Source organism: Sus scrofa, chromosome 18, assembly GCF_000003025.6.
Source record: "Sus scrofa isolate TJ Tabasco breed Duroc chromosome 18, Sscrofa11.1, whole genome shotgun sequence".
Taxonomy (NCBI): domain Eukaryota; kingdom Metazoa; phylum Chordata; class Mammalia; order Artiodactyla; family Suidae; genus Sus; species Sus scrofa.
In genome coordinates this window covers 5,231,626-5,254,515 of record NC_010460.4, presented here as the reverse complement: position 1 = coordinate 5,254,515, position 22,890 = coordinate 5,231,626, and the positions used below count along the sequence as shown (strand labels likewise).

The 22,890-nt window shown below is 43.5% G+C and overlaps 1 protein-coding gene across 19 annotated transcripts in view; it reads right to left on the bottom strand.

The window, feature by feature from the left end:
- Positions 1–22,890, bottom strand: part of KMT2C (lysine methyltransferase 2C) — a 286,456-nt gene that overhangs the window by 25,153 nt on the left and 238,413 nt on the right. For all 19 annotated transcript variants that reach the window (XR_002340465.1, XM_021079123.1, XM_021079121.1 and 16 more), the window contains 10 exons: positions 22,541–22,614; positions 21,234–21,416; positions 18,840–20,723; positions 17,810–18,099; positions 14,687–16,512; positions 12,899–13,010; positions 9,378–9,456; positions 7,624–7,687; positions 5,562–5,794; positions 372–2,072 (listed from right to left, as the gene is read on the bottom strand). Coding sequence is in view for 18 of the 19 variants with exons in the window: in XM_021079123.1 (XP_020934782.1) it covers positions 372–2,072; positions 5,562–5,794; positions 7,624–7,687; positions 9,378–9,456; positions 12,899–13,010; positions 14,687–16,512; positions 17,810–18,099; positions 18,840–20,723; positions 21,234–21,416; positions 22,541–22,614 (6,446 nt within the window). In the remaining variant the exon portion in view is untranslated. The remainder of the gene's footprint in view (positions 1–371; positions 2,073–5,561; positions 5,795–7,623; positions 7,688–9,377; positions 9,457–12,898; positions 13,011–14,686; positions 16,513–17,809; positions 18,100–18,839; positions 20,724–21,233; positions 21,417–22,540; positions 22,615–22,890) is intronic.

Genomic DNA, 22,890 nt, shown 5'->3' with positions numbered 1-22,890 from the left:
TCCCCAGGGGTATTCACTGGGGTGCTTGTGACTTTCTGTATTTTGAAGAGCTGAATGGAAACTGCATGCTAGTTGCAATAAAGACACATAGACGTTTACTTCTTCGCTTTAGTTAGATCAACTCGATGTGGTAATAACTAGCTGATAGGAACGTGTTGCTTATGAAACGCATTAATCTACAAATCTTTGATTTTTGAAAAACACAGTGAGCAAATTACGCCTTGATGTAGTTTAGGGATATAAACAAAACACGAGTAAAAAGATGCTCAACTAGTACTGAAATGAACACAGTGGTTGGCACAAATCTGCTGTAACCATAATGTCAAGCAAAAGGGGAAAAGGAGGCTGTAGTTTTGCTGAGCCACACTTACCACTTCGGCTGGGTTCTGCCTCTCAGTTAGTTTGTTATCCTTCGCACAGTCATCTTCTGAGCAAAATCCACCTTCGGGCTTCTGATTTAGAAGGGAAGATGCCTTTTTATTTTTCAGCAGGTGCTTCAGAAGCTCATTGCCCGAATCGCCTTTGGCAGCGGGGGTCCCTGCAGGTCGGGGTGGGCTCTGCCCCGTGGGGGCGGCTCCGGCTGCAGCCTTCTCCTGGGCCTGACCCCCAGGGCGCTCCTCCGCCTCAGCTCCGTCTTGGCCGGGGCTTGGCTCCCGCTCCGCCGTCTCCAGTTTAATCTCTTTGATGGAAGCAGGGGTTTCGATGGGGAGCTTATCCACCTCTGGACTTGCATAGGTCTGCTGTGAGAAGTCACTGCCGGGCAGCTTGTTCTCTGGCTCCGCACACAGCGGGCCTGCTGCCGTGTCAGGAGTCGACGGGCCGCCTGGTTCCGCCGGCTCGGGGTCTGCTTGCTGAGGAAGCTCGCTGGGCGTGTTCACCGTGGGCGTGGAGGTAGTTTCGGAGACGTTCGGCGTCGGCGGGGCAGTTATATCCGAATGGGGGGTGGAGGGAGCCTTGGCAGACTCCGCATCATCGTCCTTCTTCTTCTTCCTCGTTCTTTTCTTCTTCCCCTTCTCCTCTGGGATGATATCAGAGTACAGCTGAATGAGGGACTGGGCGGATCCCGGGTAACTCTGTCCATGGGTCACGGCAGGCTCTTGGCCACACGGAAGGCTGTTAGAAGCCACTGGAGGTGCTGGGGGTAAAGCAGGTGTAAAAGGAGGCCTCGCGGGGGACGGCTGGAAGCTGGCCCCGGGAAGACCGCCGTGGACCTGCTTCACAGCGTGGAAGTTCGGGCTGCCACCGGGAACTGATGGAGAATCGGGAACAAAGGAGGGAGGTCCTATCTGCCTTCGCTCGTTGGTTTGCATGAAATTTTGGGTGGGAGGTGAGTTAACAGATCCCTGCTGTATATTCTGCTGCTGTAAAACCTGCCCCATTGGCTGTTGGTGCTGCGGAGACTGCTGGAGGGGCCTTGGAGGTTGCATAAAATCACAAGGCAGGTCAGAACCGTAGAATGGGATCTGGGACACAGGAGTCCTACCACTGAGCTCAGGGCCCATCATGCTGTGCTGCTCCATTTCCATCCTCTGCTGCAAAGCTCTCTGTCTGTCTACTTCCTGCATGAGCTGGATGCGCTGTCTTTCCTGCTGTTCCCGTAAACGTTCCTTGCGTTCTCGTTCTTGAAAACTTTCACTGAAGGGGTTGTTGTCATCAAATTCCACCCGTGGTGGGGGTCCACTCTGTGGATTTGCATTTGACACGGTCCCTGGGGCTGGTGTGCAAGCTTTTATTGGTAACTGGGCAACTGGAGGCGGAATCCTAGGAGGATTGAGGGGGAGGTGAGAAGGAGCATTGGCAGACTGCCATCCAGGTAAACTGGGCATTCTGGCAGGGCTGGTGTGGCCAGAAATAGCTGCTGTGTGCTGTTGGTGCTGCAGCTGTGGTGGCACCAAGGGAAAGCTGGGCTGGCTCATGGAAGGGGGGGGTGCGCCTGGAACTAGGGGCGGCTGGGGTGGGACGCCTGGCATGACAGTGGGTGGGGCCATTGCTCGCTGCTGCTGCTGCTGCTGCTGCTGCTTGATCCGATACTCCTCAATCAGCTCGGCATGCTCCTTCTGCTGCTTACGAATCTGGAACAAGCAAATGGGAGCTCACTCACTCATGTGTACTACAGGATCAAACCAGAGCACTGGCTGATGAGCGTGGTGAAGGTTAGATAGGAGGCAGGTGGATCTCGCAGACGCAGAAACACTTGACTTAGGCAATGGCAAAGATCTCCCTCTCACACACACACACAGAAAAAACACATACAGACCGATCACCTAAAACTGTCAATCTTTTCAGTAACAGAATGTTTATAAAGTCATCTGTAAAACTTCTTTACACATGAAATACCAAAAGCAAATTTGAGAACCTATTTTTGAAAAAAGTATTAGGAACATCTTACTCTGAAAGCCATAAATTATTTAAAGTACATACAAAAATAAGATCAATCAATAAATAAAGGCTACGCAGGAATCAGCTGTGATGCCTTAGAAGTTACATTAATACATGAGGTTAGACTAACTGCGAGATTTAACCCAAACTTGAACCTTTTAAACATGTTACGATTTTATTTCCTAAGTATACAAAATTGTTTAACAATTTAAAGTAAATCACTAGCACATATACCACACCCTCCGCTTCCAGGTTAAAACCCCTTGAATTTAATGGGTGACATGAGCAAATTTCTAAAATACACAAAAGCCCTTGAATTTAATGGGTGACATGCCGAAATTTCTAAAATACATAAAAGCTCTAAGGTAATACCTTGAATAGTTCCTAACAGGCTCCTCCTATAATGAGTACCTTGTGTCAGTTAATTCAGCCCAGGAGCCTGTGCACCCCAAGGTGCAAGTGCTATGGACCTATCTCAATAAAGACACGACCTGCGACCTGAGGACAGACAACCTTACTCAGGGAGCTGGGAGAAGGGATACAAGACACGGACCTATCCTCCAAAATCACTCAGTTTTTGTACACTGCAGTATACTGAGCCTAGTTCTAATAGTTTTTCAACTTGTTTTCAACAGATTCCCAGGAAGACTACCATTCTCTATAATGGTTTTGGCTTGTTTTCCAGTAGCTGGGTAACTCCTGCCCATCTTTTTTTCCTGACTGGTTTACTAGCTAGAACTGAGGAATCACCACTGCATTAGTGAAGGGGTATGAATACACATAAAGTGTTCAGAACGCTATCTGGAATACAGAAGGTCTATGCCTTTCTCATGACAATTTTAAAACTGTTTAAGAAGTGTTATCATCAAGGAGTTCCTGCTGTGGCACAGTGGGTTATGAATCCGACTGCGGCGGCTCAGGCTGCTGCAGAGGTGTGGGTTCAGGCCCTGGCCTGGTGCAGTGGGTTAAGGATCTGGCACTGCTGTAGCAGCCAGTTGTGGTGCAGGTTGCAGCTGTGGCTTTGCTTTCAATCCCTGGCCAGGGAATTGCCATAGGCTGTGGGTGCGACCACTCTTTAAAAAAAAAAAAAAAAAAAAAAAAAAAGCGTTACCCTTAATTGCTTGTCGTAATGAGATGATACTGGATTGCTGGCAACTATACCGTAACAGATGATGCGCCCCATTTTCCAAGTATAGTATTAGGCTTCTAAATAGGATCTGATCCATGGATATGAAAAAACAAGGCCCTCATCATAAAAAAGTTATAGAAATATACCAAAAGGAAATAAAAGGGCTAAAAATAATTTATAAAGAAATCCTTAAAAGCATACTTACTTGCAATAAACATAGCCCCAGAGAGTAAATTTAAAGAGAAAAGAAACCTCTCATTCCAGAATAGTCCTAGTTTTAAGCAACAGGAATCGTACTGTAATCACCTTATTGCTGGTACATCATTGTAGTAACTATAATAGCTTGGAGATGAAACGCCCGAGTCCAAATCCCTAATCTAATTAGCAGCTACAAGCCAACACGTTACCTGTCTCTACAAGGACGCAGCAGACTCCTTGTGCAAAATGGTGACAACACTAACTTGTAGAGAAGGTTACAGAGGAGGTTAAGCAAGACAGGGCATGAGACTGTGTGCCCCCCACAGAAAGCACTCTCATTTTCATGGAGTCAATCTACTCTGAGTGCTTCCCTTTCCACTATTAACACAGGGATTCAAATTTGATTGACAATCAAAAGCAGAATTGACCTTTCCTGGTATACAATTTCATGACTTTATTTATTTATTCATTTGTCTTTTCTAGGGCCACACCCGTGGCATATGGAGGTTCCCAGGCTAGGGGTTGAATCGGAGCTGTAGCCACCGGCCTTCGCCAGAGCCACAGCAACGCGGGATCCGAGCCAAGTCTGCAACCTACACCATAGCTAATGGCAACGCTGGATCCTTAACCCACTGAGCGAGGCCAGGGATCTAACCTGCAAACTCATGGTTCCTAGTCCAATTAACCACTGCGCCACGACTTTAACATGTAGAGACCAGTGTGGCCACCACCGCAGTCAAGATACAGAAAATTCTAAACTCTCTCATGCTACCCTTTTACAGTCAAGAGTCAAATGCTCCTCCTCATCCCTGAGCCACGCAACCACTCAGCAACCATCCACCTTCATAATTTTGTCATTTCAAAAATGTTCTACAAACCAGTATATAACTTTTTGGGACTGGCTTCTTTTTACTCAGTATCATGCTCTCAAGATCCATCCTAGTTGCAATATCAAAAATTCATTCCTTTTCATTGCTGTATAGTACTCCATTCACTGCATGGATATACCATACTTTGTCCAATCATGTGCCCCTGAAGAACTGTCAGGGTGTTTACAGCTTTTGGTGACTATGTTAGAGCTGCTATAAATATCTCTGTACAGGTTTTCATACGAAGTTAAGTTTTTAATTCATTTGAGTAAATACCTAGGAATGGCCACTTAACACATTCTGAACACTCATTATTTTATTTTCAATAAAATTTAAAATTTTTACTTCTTTTTAAGTATAACTTATTTCAGTATGAGCATTTTGAGAAACATCTAGTTTCTAACAGAAGACAACAGCAAAATGGTCCATTTTTCAAGAATGAGTCCTTGACATACGATATACCAATGTATTTTAAAACCAAAATATTGGAAAGAAATACTAATAAAAACCCACTGTGAAAAAGAACCACCAGAATGATTCAAATGCTCCACCTGAAATTCCATTAGAAACCAGGGAACCAAAGGACATGGCAAAGCAAGCTCCAAGCAGGACACTAAGGAACCCCCGCCCCCCATGAGCTGTTCTCAGGAGGCTGAAGACTCTGCAGAGCGATTCCTCAGCACAGGGAAACACCTGAATTTCCCAGCTTACTGGCTATACCAGGGCTTCAGACCAGAGTATGAAAATAGTACCTCTAAGTCAGGATTATGAGAATTAATTTCATCATCGTCAGGGCTGTGTGACCATTACTCTGGGGCAACGACTGGAGCTGTTATTTCTTCAGTTAATAAGAGATCTCAGAGCTGTCGCTTCTGATAACGCACTTCTGCAAGCCATTTAAGACCCATCGGAAATTTCTAATTACCGACAGGCCAAAACATCCTACTCATCAACAACTGTTTCCACCTTCCAAGCCCATTCATTACCTGCTCCAACTGTTTCTGAACCATGCTCTGCTGTTCAGTAACGTGCTTGAGTTGTTCTGCATCCTCTTCTGGAAACTCACGCCCGGCTTTCTTGGCAGTGCGCTGTTTAGCCGAAAGGGCCTTCTTAGATTTTCTGTGTGCACCAATTTGTTCTTCAAGGTATTTCTGCTGCATCTGAAGAAGCTGCTGGGTCTCCTGAAGCCATTCTTCATACTGCTCACGCTGTGAATCATCTGAGGAAAAAATTCCAATTCGCTGGTGTTAATTTTCTAAGAACTCTAAGATAAAAGTTACATAAACCCATTTTGTAAGGAAACAATTTCATCATGACCTTATAATAAATGTGAAAACATAGTACTAAATATCAGACCATAATGTAACTATAAAGTAGGAGATTTTGGAAAAATAGTTAAGAAAATCAAAGAATGCATGTTCTCAGGACACGTTAATGTCATACTTATATAAAAATACTATAAACCCAATCTTTGAAAGGCAGATGATTTATCTAATGGAATACTTTTATCTACTAAACAAATTCTCTAACCCCCATGTCAAACTATATACTAAACTATATCTGTTTCTGTATTTGAGTAATTCGACTTTACAGATTTTGAAGAGACAAAGACAGACATAGCCTATTAAGGTCCAGAGCATGGATCAGGTGTCATTTGCCATGCTAATTTTCCTAAGTTTATAAGGTTTTGCTTGTTTCTAAATAGTAAAAATCTCTCCTAAACTAAGAGAGAGGGACTCTGGAATCTATCAGATAGGACCAACATGAAGTCTGTTTTACAAAGGAAATCCGTAAGTTCAAAACATTGATAATTTTTATGAATTCTCTGACTCATATTTCTATAAATAAGCAAAGGCAGGAAATAACTGACGAGGTAAAATCTTTTCCACTTGTATGACTGTCACCAATATCTCCCCAAATGGTTATCTCTTCATCTTGTACCAATATTCCTTCTTTATTCTTTAAGGGCACTTTACTTCACTGATGCCAAGGTATTTTTTGTTTAAAAAAAAAAAAAAGTCATCTTATGGTTGTGAAATTCAGAATATACTTTTTTGACTCACTTTTAAGACAAAGAAATGAATAAATACAACTCCGAGAAGGACATTAGCTGAAAAATTACATCAATGATAACAGAATATTGTCATACAATAAGAATCCAACCAAAGCCAATGGGCACAATAAAGCCAGAAAAAGCCAGTTGGTTATAGCAGTTTACTTGGTTTTAATGCGAATATGTATTCAAATTACAATAATTAATGCAGGGGTAATTTCAAAAGGTCAGACTCTGGGTTTGTTCTTAACCCAGAAGTTCCAGTACATGTACGAACTTGAAATCTAGTCTACTCAATTTGAAGGGCATTTTTCAAGAACAGGCTTTTTCACAAGATTTCAGAAGTTCTGCTTCTGGTAGAATGAGACCTACCGCAAGGAAAGCCTTTCTGGTTTCTGGAACCAGGAGAGCAGAGGTGAGCAAAATGAAAAATAATGGTGAAAAAAAAGTTAGCTAAACAGTCTGAAGATTTCAGAAAGGTTCAGTTTGGGGAGAACGTTAAATGCTATCCTGAACCACCTTGGGACCCCTGAAGGTAACTAGAAAGGATTCACTGGCCTCCTGCATCCTTGACGCCACACCATGCTGCTAACCCGACGGAGCGATAAGCACATGCCCTTTGTTGTTGCCATTCAGTGTCCTTGTCACTTAGGCAGACAGTCATTAAAAAAGAAGTGGTTTAATTCCACAGATTGTAAAGTGCCCAATCTAACTACAAAAACAGCAGCAACATCGAAGAGAATGGGGAAGTCGATTGTTCTGTATTAAGATATTTATCTCTAATCATAATTATTCATGCACAGAAAGAAAAAAAAAGCAATAAAATACATGCCTTGAGAAAAAGATGCCTAATAGGGCAGTGATGTTTAATAAAAGATGAGGGCACTCTGACTTACAGTAACAACCTACACTAACTCCAAGACTGTAGAAGAACACAAATATAGTGCAAACAAGCAATCCCCAGAGAACATGTAACTGATTAGATTTATACTTACTGACAAAGCCTGGACCAAAATTTGGAGGATTAGGCCTAGAAATCTGATGTGTTATACTGCCATCCTAAAATAAGTAAAATTTACAAATAGGTTTATTCCACATTTCAGTTAAAGGGGGAAAAACTTTTAAAAATGAAAAAAAAGAACTGGAAGGGAAAAAATAATTTCTTATGACATTTTTAAAGCTTTCCTTTCTATAAAAAGTACGATAAACTTTGTGGTGACTACCTCACTTCTGAAAATTTAAAACTATCTCTGAACTGTTTTATTTTCTAGATTTCAGTTGAGAAACAACTGTGTTTGAAGTAAGGGCTTATTCATCAGAAATAGTACAGCAAATCAAATAGCATAATACCTGGCTAAAGACCCACATAAAACCCCACTGTTCAATAAAAAGCTACCTGCTTTCTTCTGCAACTAAGACATCAACACGGGTTCCAGATCTACTAAATTCCACTCCGCAACATGGAGTTATTTATAAACAAGCATCAAGGTCTCTAACACGCGCAAATAATAAACATACACTAATTTGAAATGTTACTCTTACTTTCTCATGGACTATCTTATTTCCCTGGCAACAATCTGATAAATTAACTTTGATAGAGCATTTACTGAGCAGTCACAGATTCTGTTAGACAAGAGTGGTACCCAAGGTAACAACCCCCAGTGATGCGACACCCAGACTGTCCTACATGTAAACCACAGAATCTGGGCAGGTCGGCTGGCAGAGGTCCGAAGCGTCTCCAAAGTTACAAAATAAACTCAGAGTGGAACTCAGATGATTATTATTACTACTTTTTTTTAGGGCTGCCCCTGTGCATACGGAGGTTCCCAGGCTAGGGGTCGAATTGGAGCTGTAAGCTGCCAGCCTACACCACAGCCACAGCAGTGCCAGATCCTTAACCCACTGAGCGAGGTCAGGGATCGAACCTGCATCACCACGGATCCTAGTCAGATTTGTTTCCGCTGAACTACGATGGGAACTCCTCAGATTATTTCTTAACTCAGCTATGAAGCCTATGCATTTTCAACTGTATCAGGTGGTGGCTCTCTTTTTTTTTTTTTTTAATGGAAAGAATATAATTATCAGCGTAATGAACTAAGGGACAGCTGGCAGGGCAAAAAAGAAAATAGACAAATAGGCCAAAAAGACACATATTAGGTAGTCTTTTCTTTTTTCTTCCAGGTAGATATTTGGGGGGGAAAAAACAACCAGCAACAAACAAAAAAAGACACTGAAGAAAACAAGACGAAATAAGCAGCTCTGCTTTCTCAGACACTGTTTGACACTAAATATTTAAATGTTTATACTTAAAGCTAATTATCTTGAATGTTATGTACTTAAAAACGAACACAACTATCTGTATCTAAATAAAATGATTATATAGTTCTTTTCTACAATTGGTTACAGTTTTACATTTAAATGCTATGGATGAATTCTAAAATGTAGGCATGTCTTTGTGGATTTAAAGCAAAAGCAAACCTCAAAATCCTAAGCATTTGGTTTCCCTCCCAGTGATCTTCTGCCCTGAAATACATAGGTCTTTTTTCAGAAACTGTCAATTTTTCAACCTTTCTTTTGTCTGTCCCTTCAAAAAATAATAAAATGTCTTTATTAATTCTGCTGAGCTGATAAGATCTTCTGGCAGGGTGCTAGGACTTCGACTGCTTTCTAGAAGTGGCCTCACGACAAAGGACAGTGAGACACACAGGGAAACACGCATTCCAGAGAGATGAGTTACAAGCGGCAATACCTGCGTCACTGTCTGGGGCAGGACATTCTGCCCTTCACCAGGGTGTGTGCCAGGCACCGACGGGCCCATGAAGGGGAACCTGCGAAAAGAAGCACTAAGCATCAGATGATCAGCTCGTGGAACTCACACGACTATTATTACTACGTTTTAATGCACAAGGGTGTGTTCACTTCTGCTGCACGACAAAGTGATTCAGTTACACAGGTACACACATCCATTCTTTTTCAGACTGGAACGAACACTGGTTTTAAGTGCTGAACAACTTTCTCTCCGAGGGAAGAAAGAATAACGGCAACATCTTCTTCATTAAAAACATTTCCCAAAGCGCTGTTTGTTGTGTACCCGCCTGTACTACATACACAACCCTGTGAAGCACGGGTTCTGACTGCTCTCGTCTTACTTATGATGAAAGACGACTCAGAGAGATTTAAGTTATTTTTCTCACCATGAGGCTGCAGCAGAGGTTCTGCTCTGTATGTGCCTCACTGTCCCTCAAAATTAACTCAGGTCCTTTAGATCAAAAATGATAATGAAGACATCGCTTTACAACATAAATGCGAAGAAAATTATTTGCTCCCGTCTTTATTTTTAGAAATTGGCAGCTTAGATTTTTGTATTCTAAAACAAAAGATGTACTTCAAATAAGAACTTTCACATGTTTCTGTACATTTCTGTATCTGAAGTTAAAGCAAATCAAAAACTGGGCACTAAGAAAAAGTCTACATGGTTCAAAATATCAGGCAAGATATTACTTATTCTAAATTTTAACAGTCACAGAAATAGTACTGCTTTGATGCAAACACTGCCTCTTGAGGGACCAAATGCTTCAACATAAGATATTATTTTCCAAGCCATCTATCAAATATTGTACAAATTAATATCTAAGTGTTATTAGAATTTAAAACTATGCTTTTTAATTTTCTCACTCGGGCTTTTGATTCACCTGATGCCCCCTGTTCCCACCACAGCGCTGGTGTGGAACAACTTTTTTTTTTTAATTTTTATTTTATTTTTTATTATTACTATTATTGTTTTTTGTCTTTTTGCTATTTCTTTGGGCCACTCCCGTGGCATATGGAGGTTCCCAGGCTAGGGGTCTAATCCAAGCTGGAGCCGCCGGCCTACGCCAGAGCCACAGCAACTTGGGATCCGAGCCGTGTCTGCAACCTACACCACAGCTCACGGCAACGCCAGATCGTTAACCCACTGAGCAAGGGCAGGGACTGAACCCGCAACCTCATGGTTCCTAGTCGGATTCGTTAACCACTGCGCCACGACGGGAACTCCTGGAACAGCTCTTCATCCAAACCTCACTGAGTATCACCCTCGGTCGATCTACCACATCACTTCAGAAAAGGCATCACCTCTACTTCCAAGGGCTTGGTAGAATAGCCAACAGTACGGCAGCTACATGACTGGTCAATCAGTGTGTCTAACTGGGGCAGATGTGATGCTGAAAAAGCAGGGGTTCTGATTCGGAGGTTCTTATTCTAAAGAAAGTGCTGGATGAAGTTTGGCATTTCCTTCTGTTTTGACTTCAGGCAGCAAAAACTACAGCAGGATTAGCAGTACCATGACTCTGTCACCAAGAGTGTTCACATCATTTTCACAGCAAGTTGTTGCACATACCTGGGAGGTCATTTAGGTTCATCATTACTTTGTAATAATGGTAGTTATTAGACCTACTGCTCAATTTAATAATACAATAAAGAGGCATATATGTCTACTGTAACTTTCACATTTAGATAACTCTATTTCATACATAATTGTTTCCTCTGTAAGCCTATGTTTTTGGTTTTGCATTAAAATATTCTGCGAAGGAATTCAAGGGCTTCACTGGAACGTCAAAAAAGTTTATGACATAAAAAACTTCTGAATCCTTGTGACATATAAATAGTGTTGACAGAGGCTGTGCAATAACAAAAATCATGAGAAACCCCTCTCTCCTTTGCGCTCTCAACGGTGCTTCCCGGCCGTTCCCAGAGCGTCTCAACGAAGCCCCTGGAAGGACTCCCGGTTTACTTGAGGGATCATGTTCATCTTAAGTTCATGTGGATTTTATATTCAACTCCGCAATTATCCACACTCAACAAGATAATCAGGCTAACTGGAGGCTCTACGCCTATTCCACTGACTGAGGTCCTCAAACAGCAACATGCACGGCACCCACTCCAACCACAGGCACACGAGCATCCTCTCCAGATGTTCTGATTCAGGCCATCTCCTGTGGAGCAAATGAACCTGCATCTTTAAAAAAGACTACCACATAATTCTGATGATGGTCCATTATCAAAACTTAAGAAACACTGCCTGTGGTTATTAATACCCCTTAAGGGGCATGAATACTCTAATTTCAGAAATTCAGAGTCAAACTACTTGCACAGTCTTCTTTAATGTACAATTTTCCATTTTCTGCTAAGAGTAAAAAGGTTTATAAATTTTCCCAATGCCAACTTTCAAATGTTCTCTGATGGAATAAAAAAATATTCACAGGCTTAACTACGCTACCTTCTATTCTCAGCACAGAGCTGTTTAATTTCATTTTCCTGCTTATCCTCCTTCTTCACCTTCAGGGTGAAGGACCTCCGTCCCAAGCAGCTGTGAATTAGCTTCAACTGTTCTAAAGTTTTAAACAAACATACACTTAAATACTTTGGATTTCCTGCTTAATCAAGTCACCCTTTCAAAGCACTCTATACTGTTTTATTATGTTTGCCCTGAAACCAATGAAAGTTTAGTCTTTCTTTACATTTGCACAGCAGTTTCCCTTTGATCATATTCAGCTGACATCACAATCAATTTAAGTAAGTATTCATTGTTCATTCCTAAAATCCAAGTTTTGAGGTACAAAATGCTCTCTAGTAACTAGCAATAATTTCACGCACTTCTTTTTTTTTTTTTTTTTTTTTTTTTTTTTGTCTTTTTAGGGCCGAACCTGTGGCATATGTAGGTTCCCAGCCTAGGGGTCATATTGGAGCCACAGCTGCTGGCCTACACCACAGCCACAGCCACGCCAGATCCAAGCCACATCTGCAACCTATACTGCAGCTTACGGCAACGCTGGATCCTTTAACCCACAGAGTGAGGCCAGGAACTGAACCCGCATCTTCATGGATACTAGCTGGGTTCTTAACCTGCTGTGCCACAACAGGAACTCCAGTTTCACACACTTCTTTTTTTTTTTTTTTTTTTTTTTTTTTGTCTTTTGTCTTTTTGTTGTTGTTGTTGCTATTTCTTGGGCCGCTCCCGCGGCATATGGAGGTTCCCAGGCTAGGGGTTGAATCGGAGTTGCAGCCACCAGCCTACGCCAGAGTCTCAGCAACGCGGGATCCGAGCCGCGTCTGCAACCTACACCACAGCTCACGGCAACGCCGGATCGTTAACCCACTGAGCAAGGGCAGGGACCGAACCCGCAACCTCATGGTTCCTAGTCGGATTTGTTAACCACTGCGCCACGACGGGAACTCCCAGTTTCACACACTTCTTGACGCACAGGAAGAAGGAGAGACGTCTTCACCTACCTGTTCATAACCATCGGCGGCATGCCCATATTGTTTTGTGCCATTACTTTATTTATGCCTTTAAGAGCCACCATTTTGGCTTTCATTATAGGATCTGTAATTGCATCAAAATCTAAAGAAGAAATACATTTTAAAGTTACTTATTTCATAGCAGTTGGTTCAAATGACACTAAGAGGTAACAGAACTATCCCAAACATGTAACCTACACTCCCTATGCATGACTACAACAATGACTACTACTATTGCTGCTGCTTCTGCTGCTGCTGCCACTCCTGCTATTACCACTACTTTCACGGCTGCAGCTGTGGCATATGGAGGTTTCAGGGCTGGGGTCAAATCAGAGCAGCAGCTAGGACCTACACCACAGCCATGACAACGGCAACACTGGATCTGAGCTGTGTCTGTGACCTACTGCCACAGCTGCGGCAATGCCAGATCCTTAACCCACTGAGTGAGGACAGGGATTGAACCTGAATCTTCAGCGACAACATTGAGTCCTTAACCCACTGAGCACAATGGGAACTCCTTGTTCCTTATTACATAATAATAGCTATTGTCGGTCTCTCTATTCCAGGTAAGGAATTATGAAATGACAAGAATCGTATCCTGAATTTCATCCTAAGTGATCCATGAACACCTTAGTTTTGCAAGAATCAAAACAAGGTGCTTGTCAAACATAAGGGAGATTACAGCACTGATCTGAAGCAATGCAATTCCTTTCACCCCAAATTTCACAATATTAAGTAGAATTGCTTATTTAGTAATATTATATCATGAATGAGAATCTGCAGTTATTTCTGCAATACGAAGGAGTTCCACTAAATTAGTTATCACTCTTTAAGAGAAAAATGTATGAATTTCTTACAATAAGGATAGGCTACTGAGAAAAAAACCTCTCTGCATAAATAAAAAGGAAATGAGACCAATATGATGGAATTGGTAATGTATGTAGGACAGACGGTCATTTTTTTTTTTTTTTTTTTTTGTCTTTTTGCCTTCTCCAGGGCCACACCACGGCATGTGGAGGTTCCCAAGCTAGGGGTCTAATTGGAGACGCAGCCGCCAAGCCTACACCACAGCCACAGCAATGTGGGACCTGAGCCGCATCTGCGACTGACACCACAGCTCACGGCAAAGCCGGATCCTTAACCCACTGAACAAGGCCAGGGATCGAACCCACAACCTCATGGTTCCTAGTTGGATTCGTTAACCACTGCGCCACGATGGGAACCCCCAGAAGGTCAATTTTATTGTTTAGAAGAAATCATTCCTTAGACACGTGTTCTTTAACTGCTGATTCTTTCTCGTAAAGGCACTCAGGTATTTCTACTGTAGTTCTGTTTTGTGGGACTGTCCCCAAGCTACTGGAAAAAAGTTAAAGAGCTTTGTGTGACCAAAAAAATTGCCAGGCATTCACTGTACATAATAAGGTAAGAAGAAGATTATTTCTAACAAATTTCTTTAAATTCATCTTTCAATGACTCTGAAAATACCTGGTAATAAAGAAGGGAAAAAACTAAAAAAGATGTGTTTCTATTAAATACTATAAAAATATATTTTATGATAAACAATATCATAAAAAATTGAGAAGGTCTGAAACTCAGACTTTTCAATCTCTTGATTTACCTGGGAGGAATCCTAAAAAACTCTTAATTACTTTCATTTCAAAACTGAAGGAGTAACAGAAATAGGCCCTCGGTGCTCTAGTCCACAGGGAATTTTCACACTGAAAATTGGGTGGAAAGCAGCATGCACACAGTATTTTTGAAACACAAAGGAATTCCTACCGATGTTGGGGAAGAATGGTTCCGACCGCTGACGGATCATGGCTTGCATCTGTCTCTGCTGCTGTTGTTCCTGCCGCTCCTGGTCCAGAAGATCCTGCAGAAGGAGAGGCTGCTCCTCCAGAAGGAGGGGCCTCTCTCTATTCTGCTGGGCTAACGTCTGAGGAATCATTAGCTGCTGGGGTCCCGACATGCCGCCGGTACCAGACTGACTTGTCAGAGGGACAGTCTGATTTGTAGGTTTTCCTGTTCCAAAAGCGTGGTTTACTGGTGACTGGCCCTGGAGGAATCCCGGGTTTACCTGCATACCCGGAGGGAAAGTGTGGTTTAATCTAGGGACCGCCGTCACATTGGAATTCATGGTGTTATCCAGACCATGACCAGGTGGTGTCATGAGGGGAGGAGGCAAACTTGACACATGACTGGATGGTGAGGCCGGCAGAGTTGGAGGTGGAGACCCCAACGGCCTCGTGTCTGAGTTATCAGATTTCTCATTAGCGAGTAAACTTGAGAGAACTGGAGTCGATCCCGTTATCCCGCAAGGGTTTATCACATCTTCGGCAGGCAAGTGAGCAGGCCCATGACCACCAGCTGTGTTGGAGCCAGCGGTGTCTCCGTCGGCCCTCTTCTCAAGGAGCTCCGTATCACAAGACTGCAAGGAAGCTTTCTCCCCATCATTTGTGGCTGTGTGAGCAGAGGCCCCGGGGCAGGGGGCGTCCACGTGGTCTCTACACGCTTCACTTTTCTCACTTTCACAGTTGGTTTCCCCTTTAGAATTTGGAGACAGTACTTCCGTTTTTATCTCACTGGTGACAGTGGATTTTTTCCAAGGAGAAGGCTTATCGGAAGGAACCACAGTTTTGTCTTCTTGCTCCTTTTTGGGGGGTTCAAGAGATACACACTGACTATCTAACTTATCATCGATTGGAACACTGAGGTCGAGTTCCTCGTTAAACATGCTTTTCTTATCTCCCAAGTCCAGTTCCGGATCTGTGTACGCAATGATGTCAAATTCTCCAGACTTTAAGAGGTCGTCCAGGTTAGGATCGTTAGTTTCCAAATTACCTAAGGTATCTAATTCATCGCCCTTGCCATCCTCTGTATCTAGATTTAAATTTTCAAGGTCTTCATCATCCAAGTCTTTGACTTCAACCCCCTCGAGGTCTTTAACATCCAGTTCTTTAACTGAGGGGTCATCAGAGTCCAGCTTTTCCTCGAGACCGTCGGAAGACTGGGCGGTTATCTGCAAATTATCAGGCGCCGCTTCAGCTGGTGCAGACGCTGACAGAGGGGCCTCCGGAAATTCACCTCCCAAGGGATGACTCAGAGACCTCATGAGCACAGAAGACGAGTGGACGGGATGGCTTTGCTCTTGCGGAGCTGGTGGCACTTGTTCCAAATTGGGATGCACAGGCAGCTGATGAGGGAGAGCTTGGGAAGGCCGTCTCATTGGGTCTGTGTGTCTTGGGCCTGGGAAGTCTGGTCGGGGAACGAAGCTCCCATGTCTCGGATGGGAAGGTGCCTCTATCATGTTGCCTGGAGAGGCGGTGAAGGGCATCCGTGGCCTTCCATCGGGGGCCCTGTGCCTCAACTCGATAAATGCTTGGCCCAGTATGTTATGCTGCTGAACTGGCAGGCTCTGTGGTGGAAAATGCTGAGGAAGTCCAACTGGGTTATTCATCTGTGAGTTATTTAGAGGCCTAGTCATATCGACAGACATTGACCTTCTCAGCTGGGGAGGAACTCCAGACCCCTGTATTTGCTGAGGAGGCATAAGGAAGCGTTCCTGACTTGACAAGCGACCATGACTTCCTCCTGGAAATCCAAATCTGAAAGAAGACGAAAAAAGCACATAGTTAATAGTAAGTATTATGCTGAATTTAGAGTTAGTTTGATAAAAAGCAAACATCTGAGATGAAACTCAAATACAAAACTAAGGTTGCCAGATAGAATGACTTAGCAAAACCAAAATTATCACCATTAGAAAGCACTTATAAAGCATCTACATGCAAATAAATCTTTGCTAAGTACCCTATAATAAATGCCATACCCAAGCAATAAAGACGTGTGATCTAACAGATAATGTAGACAAAGAAAAGGAAAGCCAACAAGCAGATGGAGTCAACTGTTTGGAAATCAGCAGGATACTGCTGGAGTTGCATTAGAGGCCATTTCTTCTTTCTCTATTTAGGGAGACTCTGATATGGGGAGGCTGACGTGGGGAGGACGCCTGAATGAAGGCAGGAGGTCTAATCACGTATGCAGAGAGACCTACAGGCCTTGGCACATGAGAAAACAAAGGCATGGTAAGTGGACATAGTAAACCATTTGCTTGAAAGCAAAGAGGACGAGGGGTAATGAGATGAACAAGGACAGGCATTATCTGTAATGATTTAGTAAATGAATAAATTATACCAATACTTTTACTTATATTGTACCTCATTCTAAAAGAACCAAAGGCAATTTACAAATAAATATGAAATAAAGCAAAAGAGGCATAAAGTCTAAATAAGGAGAAAGAAAAAAGAAAAACAAGGGTAAGACTATAACACGGAGGTAGATATTAGACTAAAAAATATACATGATAACACGAAAGCCTGTGTTAAGGAATCACCTCCTTACTATAACTCAGGCCCACATGTGGCTGTGATGGTTCTACCCGCCGCTTCAAGGAAAAACCACTAATTTCACCACCTCATCTTATCACGAAAAGTTCCTAAACGAAAACATCCGTTGAATGTGGAAATTACAAACATTTACAATTTAAATGAAAATAAAAACTCCAAGGAAAGGATAATTCTCACTCATCTCATCAAGGGAGGCTCTGACTGAATGTGGCATTACATTTCAGAGAGCCGGCGAAGGGTAAACTACGTCCTGGCTGTAATGTCAGGCTGGTACAGGCAACCCGTCACAACAAAGGCAGTCTTTAGGGTCCTTGGAGGGCAAAAAAAAAAAAAATCCACGTCCTCTCGTGAGTGGAAAATAACGTATGTACACATGTGTGTGAATCACTCTGCTGTCATTGTAAAACATACGTCAATCTTTTTAAAAAAATGTAATCTCCATCGTCTCCTCCCTTTTTCTATTAGACGTTTAAATCTGGCGTGAAGCTGAAGGCTTTACCTAAATCCCTGAGGCCTCATTCCCACTCCAGTAACATCAGGAGGATAGGGTCCACGGGGGTCTTTGGGGAAAACTGTGTATCTCGGTCCCAGAGGAGCAACAACGGGTGACCTGATGCTCCCGGGATAGGGGGGCGGAGGCCTAGTGAAAGCGGGCCCGATGCTCTCCGGCTGCCAGTGCTGCAGGGGGGCCGGGGGAGGCGCTGCTCCTGGATCCTGGGAGGCCTTCTCCTGCCGACCTGCCATCTTCTTCTGCTGCTGGTGGAGGATGATTTCACGTAACTTCTGTCGCTGAACGGAAAGAAACAAAAATCACTGGGATTTCTGAGAACTAATAGTTTTTTAAGTCTCAATGCTTCCCATATTTGACTGTGGTAATCGTTAAAATATCTTAGAATTTCAACATTTGAGAGAATACTAGTTAACACCTAACTATTCGATAGCTTACAAAAAAAATAAATGAGTTGGGTCCTTTTTCTTGCCGCACAACTGTCACAAACCTGCAGCTTTCCTATCTAAGAACTCCCCTACAAACACATGAAGACTGAAATCAGATAAAGAAAGGCCTTTATCAACGACACGGAGTTCCTGCCATTGGTTCAGAGGAAACAAATCTGACTATTATCTATGAAGATGCAGGTTCAATCCCTGGCCTCACTCAGTAGGTCAGGGATCTGGCGTTGCCATGAGCTGTGATGCAGGTCGCAGACATGGCTTGGATCCGGTGTTGCTGAGGCTGTGGTGTAGGCTGTCAGCTGTAGCTCTGATTTGACCCCTAGCCCGAGACCTTCCATATGCTCCAAGTGTGGTCCTGAAAAGCAAAAACAAAAAAAAACCCCAAAAAACAAACAAAAAGAAAGTCCAATTCACTGGTGTTAATTTTACCAATTTCATCTTTCTTCTCTAAAGTATGACAAATTCTACAGAAAAGATAAACTTTAGCATCTGTATATAAATTATTCAATTTGATAAAATGGACAGCTTTCTCAAATAATATATTTAGAACATCTGAGAACATACAACCTGTTTACCTGTCTCAATTTCTCGGTATCAGCTTGAGACATATTTACAGTATTCTGTGTATCGGTGACTCCCGAGGTCGGTGCAGGTCCAGGGAGTTGGGAGACAGCAGGGAACTGGTGGCCTTGAGAATTCACTGGAGAGTTGGAAGGTGCACCCAAGGCCCCCTCTGATCCAGGCCGCGGCTGATCAGCAACATCGTGAGTGACCTGACTCGGTCCCAGAGAGTCAGACTGAGATCTTGGAGTCATGGGCGGCTGCTCATAGGGATCACGGGGAGCAGATGGGGAAACACGGCTGAACGCGTCTGAAAGGCCAGGTCCGGGTGGCCTAGCTGCTTGGGAACACGCATCAGGGGGCCGTACCAAGGGGCCAGGTAAAGCTTGTCCTCGATTCTGTGCTGCCTGCAGGAAAGGGTCCTGATTTGGCATGAGGACTGGTCTTGTCACTGAAGACCTAGTAAAACCCTCTGAAACCCTTGGCCTTGGTGTTGCTGGTGGTTGAGAGTAAGGAACAGAAATTCCAGGTCTTGGTGTTCCAGGAGGATGAGCATATGGATCCGAATGCCTCTGGTTCGCTGCAGGTGGAACCAACAAGTCTGCTTGTGCAGGCGGCCTTGGGGTTGGTGGCTGCTGACTATACGGATCAATGGCGGCGGGCCGGGGAGTTCCAGGAGGTTGAGAGTAAGGGTCTGGGTTGGATCGAGATGTTCCTGAGGGTTGGGAGTAAGAATTAACAACAGGACGTGGAGTTCCTGGAGGTTGGGAGTACGGATCCTGAGATGCGAGCCTTGACATGGTTCCAGGCTGGGGGAAAGCCCTTGAAGGATGGGTGAAAGATTCATTCATTGCCGGATGTGGGGTTAGGGGAGGCTGGCTATACGGATCACCTGACTGGTTGTGAGAAAAGTTATCTACAGGTCGTGGCGTCAAAGCAGGCCTTTCATAAGGGTCCATAGGCAATCGCCTTGGTGCCTGTGACACTGATCCATAAGGATCCTGGGAGGATGGAGGGGGCTGCATGGGAGTTTTAAAAGGTCCAGAACCACTATCAAGAGGTGCAGGTGTCAACAAGGGTCGCCCATAGGGGTCAGGTATCCTTTGTCTTTGAAATGCATCTGCCCTGGGAGATGGTTTAGTGAAGTGGTCATTGGCTCCAGCTGCAAGAGGGCCTTTTGCAGTTTGTTCAGAAACTATAGGAGACCGGGGTAGGCCCAAGGGCTTGGGAAACGGATCTGCCATCACAGGCCGAGGCGTGTCTGGAGGCTTTGCATAGGGGTCACTGTTTGCTGCGGAGGAAGAGCACACATCTCTGACTGGGGATGGCCGACTCGCTGGCGTCTCGCTCATGGGCCGAGACACTGATGATAAAGGTGCAGAGGTTTCCACCAACGCGGAATTTCTTCTGGAAAAGCCATGGCCCCCAGGAGGTGGTCTTGGGGTACCAACCATTTTCGCATAAGGGTCCACTGGAGATGGTGGCCGGGGGTTAGAAGATCCAGGTGAGAACACCTGTGGGGAAGGTGGCTGAGAAGTCTGGGACTGGGACAGACTCTCTGGGATGGAAACCCGGGATGGCGCGGGGGGAGGAGGGGGGGCTTGCGGCTTTACAAACACATCATCTGATGATGCAGAGGCAGGGGTGCTGGGCGGCTGCTTTGTAAACAGGTCTTTATGGAATGACTGTGCAGGAGATATACTTCCATTGCCAGGCTGGGGGGTCAAGGGGCTCTGTATCCCACTGCTCGGTGTGTCCGAGCCAGACTGACCCAGGAGAGGCTGAGGGCCAAACTGCTGCTGCTGCTGTTGCTGCTGCTGCTGCTGCTCATTCTTCACCTGCTCCAGTTTCTGAGTGGCTTCAATTTTGGCCTGCTGCTTACTCTTCTGACGCATTTGCTGAGGAAACAGGAAAGAAATAGGTTAATATGGTCAGGAAAGAATATAGCTGCTGGGGGCAGCAGAAAATGTATTTGTTTGATATTATCCGCTTCCAGTTGCTCTCATATTAGACTGTAAATTCCTGAAGAGGAGAGACTATTACTCAGCAGAGTGTACCTGATGTCTAGGGCAGGATACTGTTCATAGTATTGATTAGAAATTTCCCCAAATCAACTTATATATTTTACTGAAAAAGGAAAGTCTACTTTGAGTCAAAGTTTATATTCTAACAAGAACTATATCTGAAACAATGACATAAACAGTTCTTTTTGTAAATAGTCAAGGTCCAATTTTAACGAGCAAACTCTTGGAAGTTCTGTTGTGACGCAGCAGGCTAAGGATCTGGCGTTGCTGCAGCTGTGGCACAGGCTGCCACTGTGGTGCGAGTTCCATGCCTGGCCTAGGAACTTCCGCAAGCTGCAGGTGCACCCCCGCCAGAGCAAACTCTTAGAAAAACAACATACATACCTGTCTGAATTTCCATTCCTGTTCATGTTCCGATTCTCTTTGCTTTAGTGGATCTTTGAAAAGATCTGAATCAATACGCGAGCTGGGATCGATGCTGTCTTGCTGCTGCTGCCTCTTCATGGAATCATTTGACATCTGTACTTTATTAATTCGTAAAGCAGCTCTGTTATCTCTGGCTTTTTGCTTTGAAAAAAAGGAAAAGAAAATTACCTCCCAGTATAGACTAACATATTTTAAAAAATGAAAATTAAATAAATCTGCTTAACTTTATCAAATGAAAGCAAAAAGAAGTCAGGTTAAACAGCTGAAAATAGCGGAGAGCTTATCCTTGAGAGCCCACAGCCCCGTGTGTGAGGGCCACAGCAGCCTCCCCACCGTCTCCCCTTTCTGAGGAGTGCTTCATGAGGATGGGTTTCCAGCTATCTATCTGATCCAGGCTAGAGAACTTTGGTGTCATTTTCTTAACAAACCCTTCAAAAATGTTAAAATTAAAATCTCTCTCAAATGAGAGAGAAGGAAAATATCAAATCAATCCTACAAATCTAAAATCCAAAATCTGAAGCCTAACATTAAAGAAAATCACTGAGAAACATGAAAAATATCCTGCCATTACCTTTGCCAGTCAAGGTAAAATGAAAAAAACCATCATTAACACGTTTCCCTCACCCCCTGCCGGAATTTTTGCTTTATCCAGCAGTCATTATTACTGACAATACGTGTGCTGAAGATCCAAGCAGAAAATAACTGTTTTTTCACAATAATGTAGATTTAATACGCTTTAAAATGAAAGCAAGCAGGTGGATCTAGCTGACAATCTTAATCTTAATTTGGATATTTGGGAGAAAACAATTCACCATCTGACTTGTCAATCTTATAAAATACCCTCGTAATTCCCGGCAAAGTTCATGTTTCAAAATTTCTACAAGGTGTCTAAGATATGTGTCGTTTAAGATAAAGATTTACAACTAAACCTAATACAGAAAGAGCTTATGGTGGAACGAACTGAGGCAACTTAATGAAGCTTCAAAATTTAGTCCTCTTTCTCAGAGCTACAACAATTTTAAAGTGGAATGTATTGACCAGGCTGCTAATAAGCGATTTTAATCTTCAATATACTGGTTATAAAAATGTTCCCTCATCAGGTAGGGAATCACTACAAAACAAAACTACTTAGTAGCTGTACAAGTATTCACATGTTTTTTGCAAAGAGAAATCCTTCTTTTAACTTAAGACAGTAAAAGTAAGGTTCAGGTATTACATTTAAAGACATGATATACGGGAGGTTTTTGTTTGATTGTTTGTAATACCACGTATGGTGCTCTTTCCTGCGAGCTTGCTTTTCTCCACAACTTGGCGATCTGCTTCACTCGCGTAGTCCAGTCTGCAACAGAAGAACGGAGCATGTGTATTTATAGAGCAACGACAATGACGTGACTTAAGAAGGCGGACGAGCTGCTATTATTTAAACTTATTCTGCCCTCATTTTTCTAAATGAACGGTCCTGTATTCAGTTCTTCACAGAGTATCAAGTCCTAGCACACAGTAGGCCAAACCAGTATTTTCTTCCTCCCTCCCTTCCTTCTTTGGCATGCATAAGTTCCGGGCCAGGGATCAAACCTGTGCCACAGCAACTACCGGAGCCGCAGCAGTAACAACG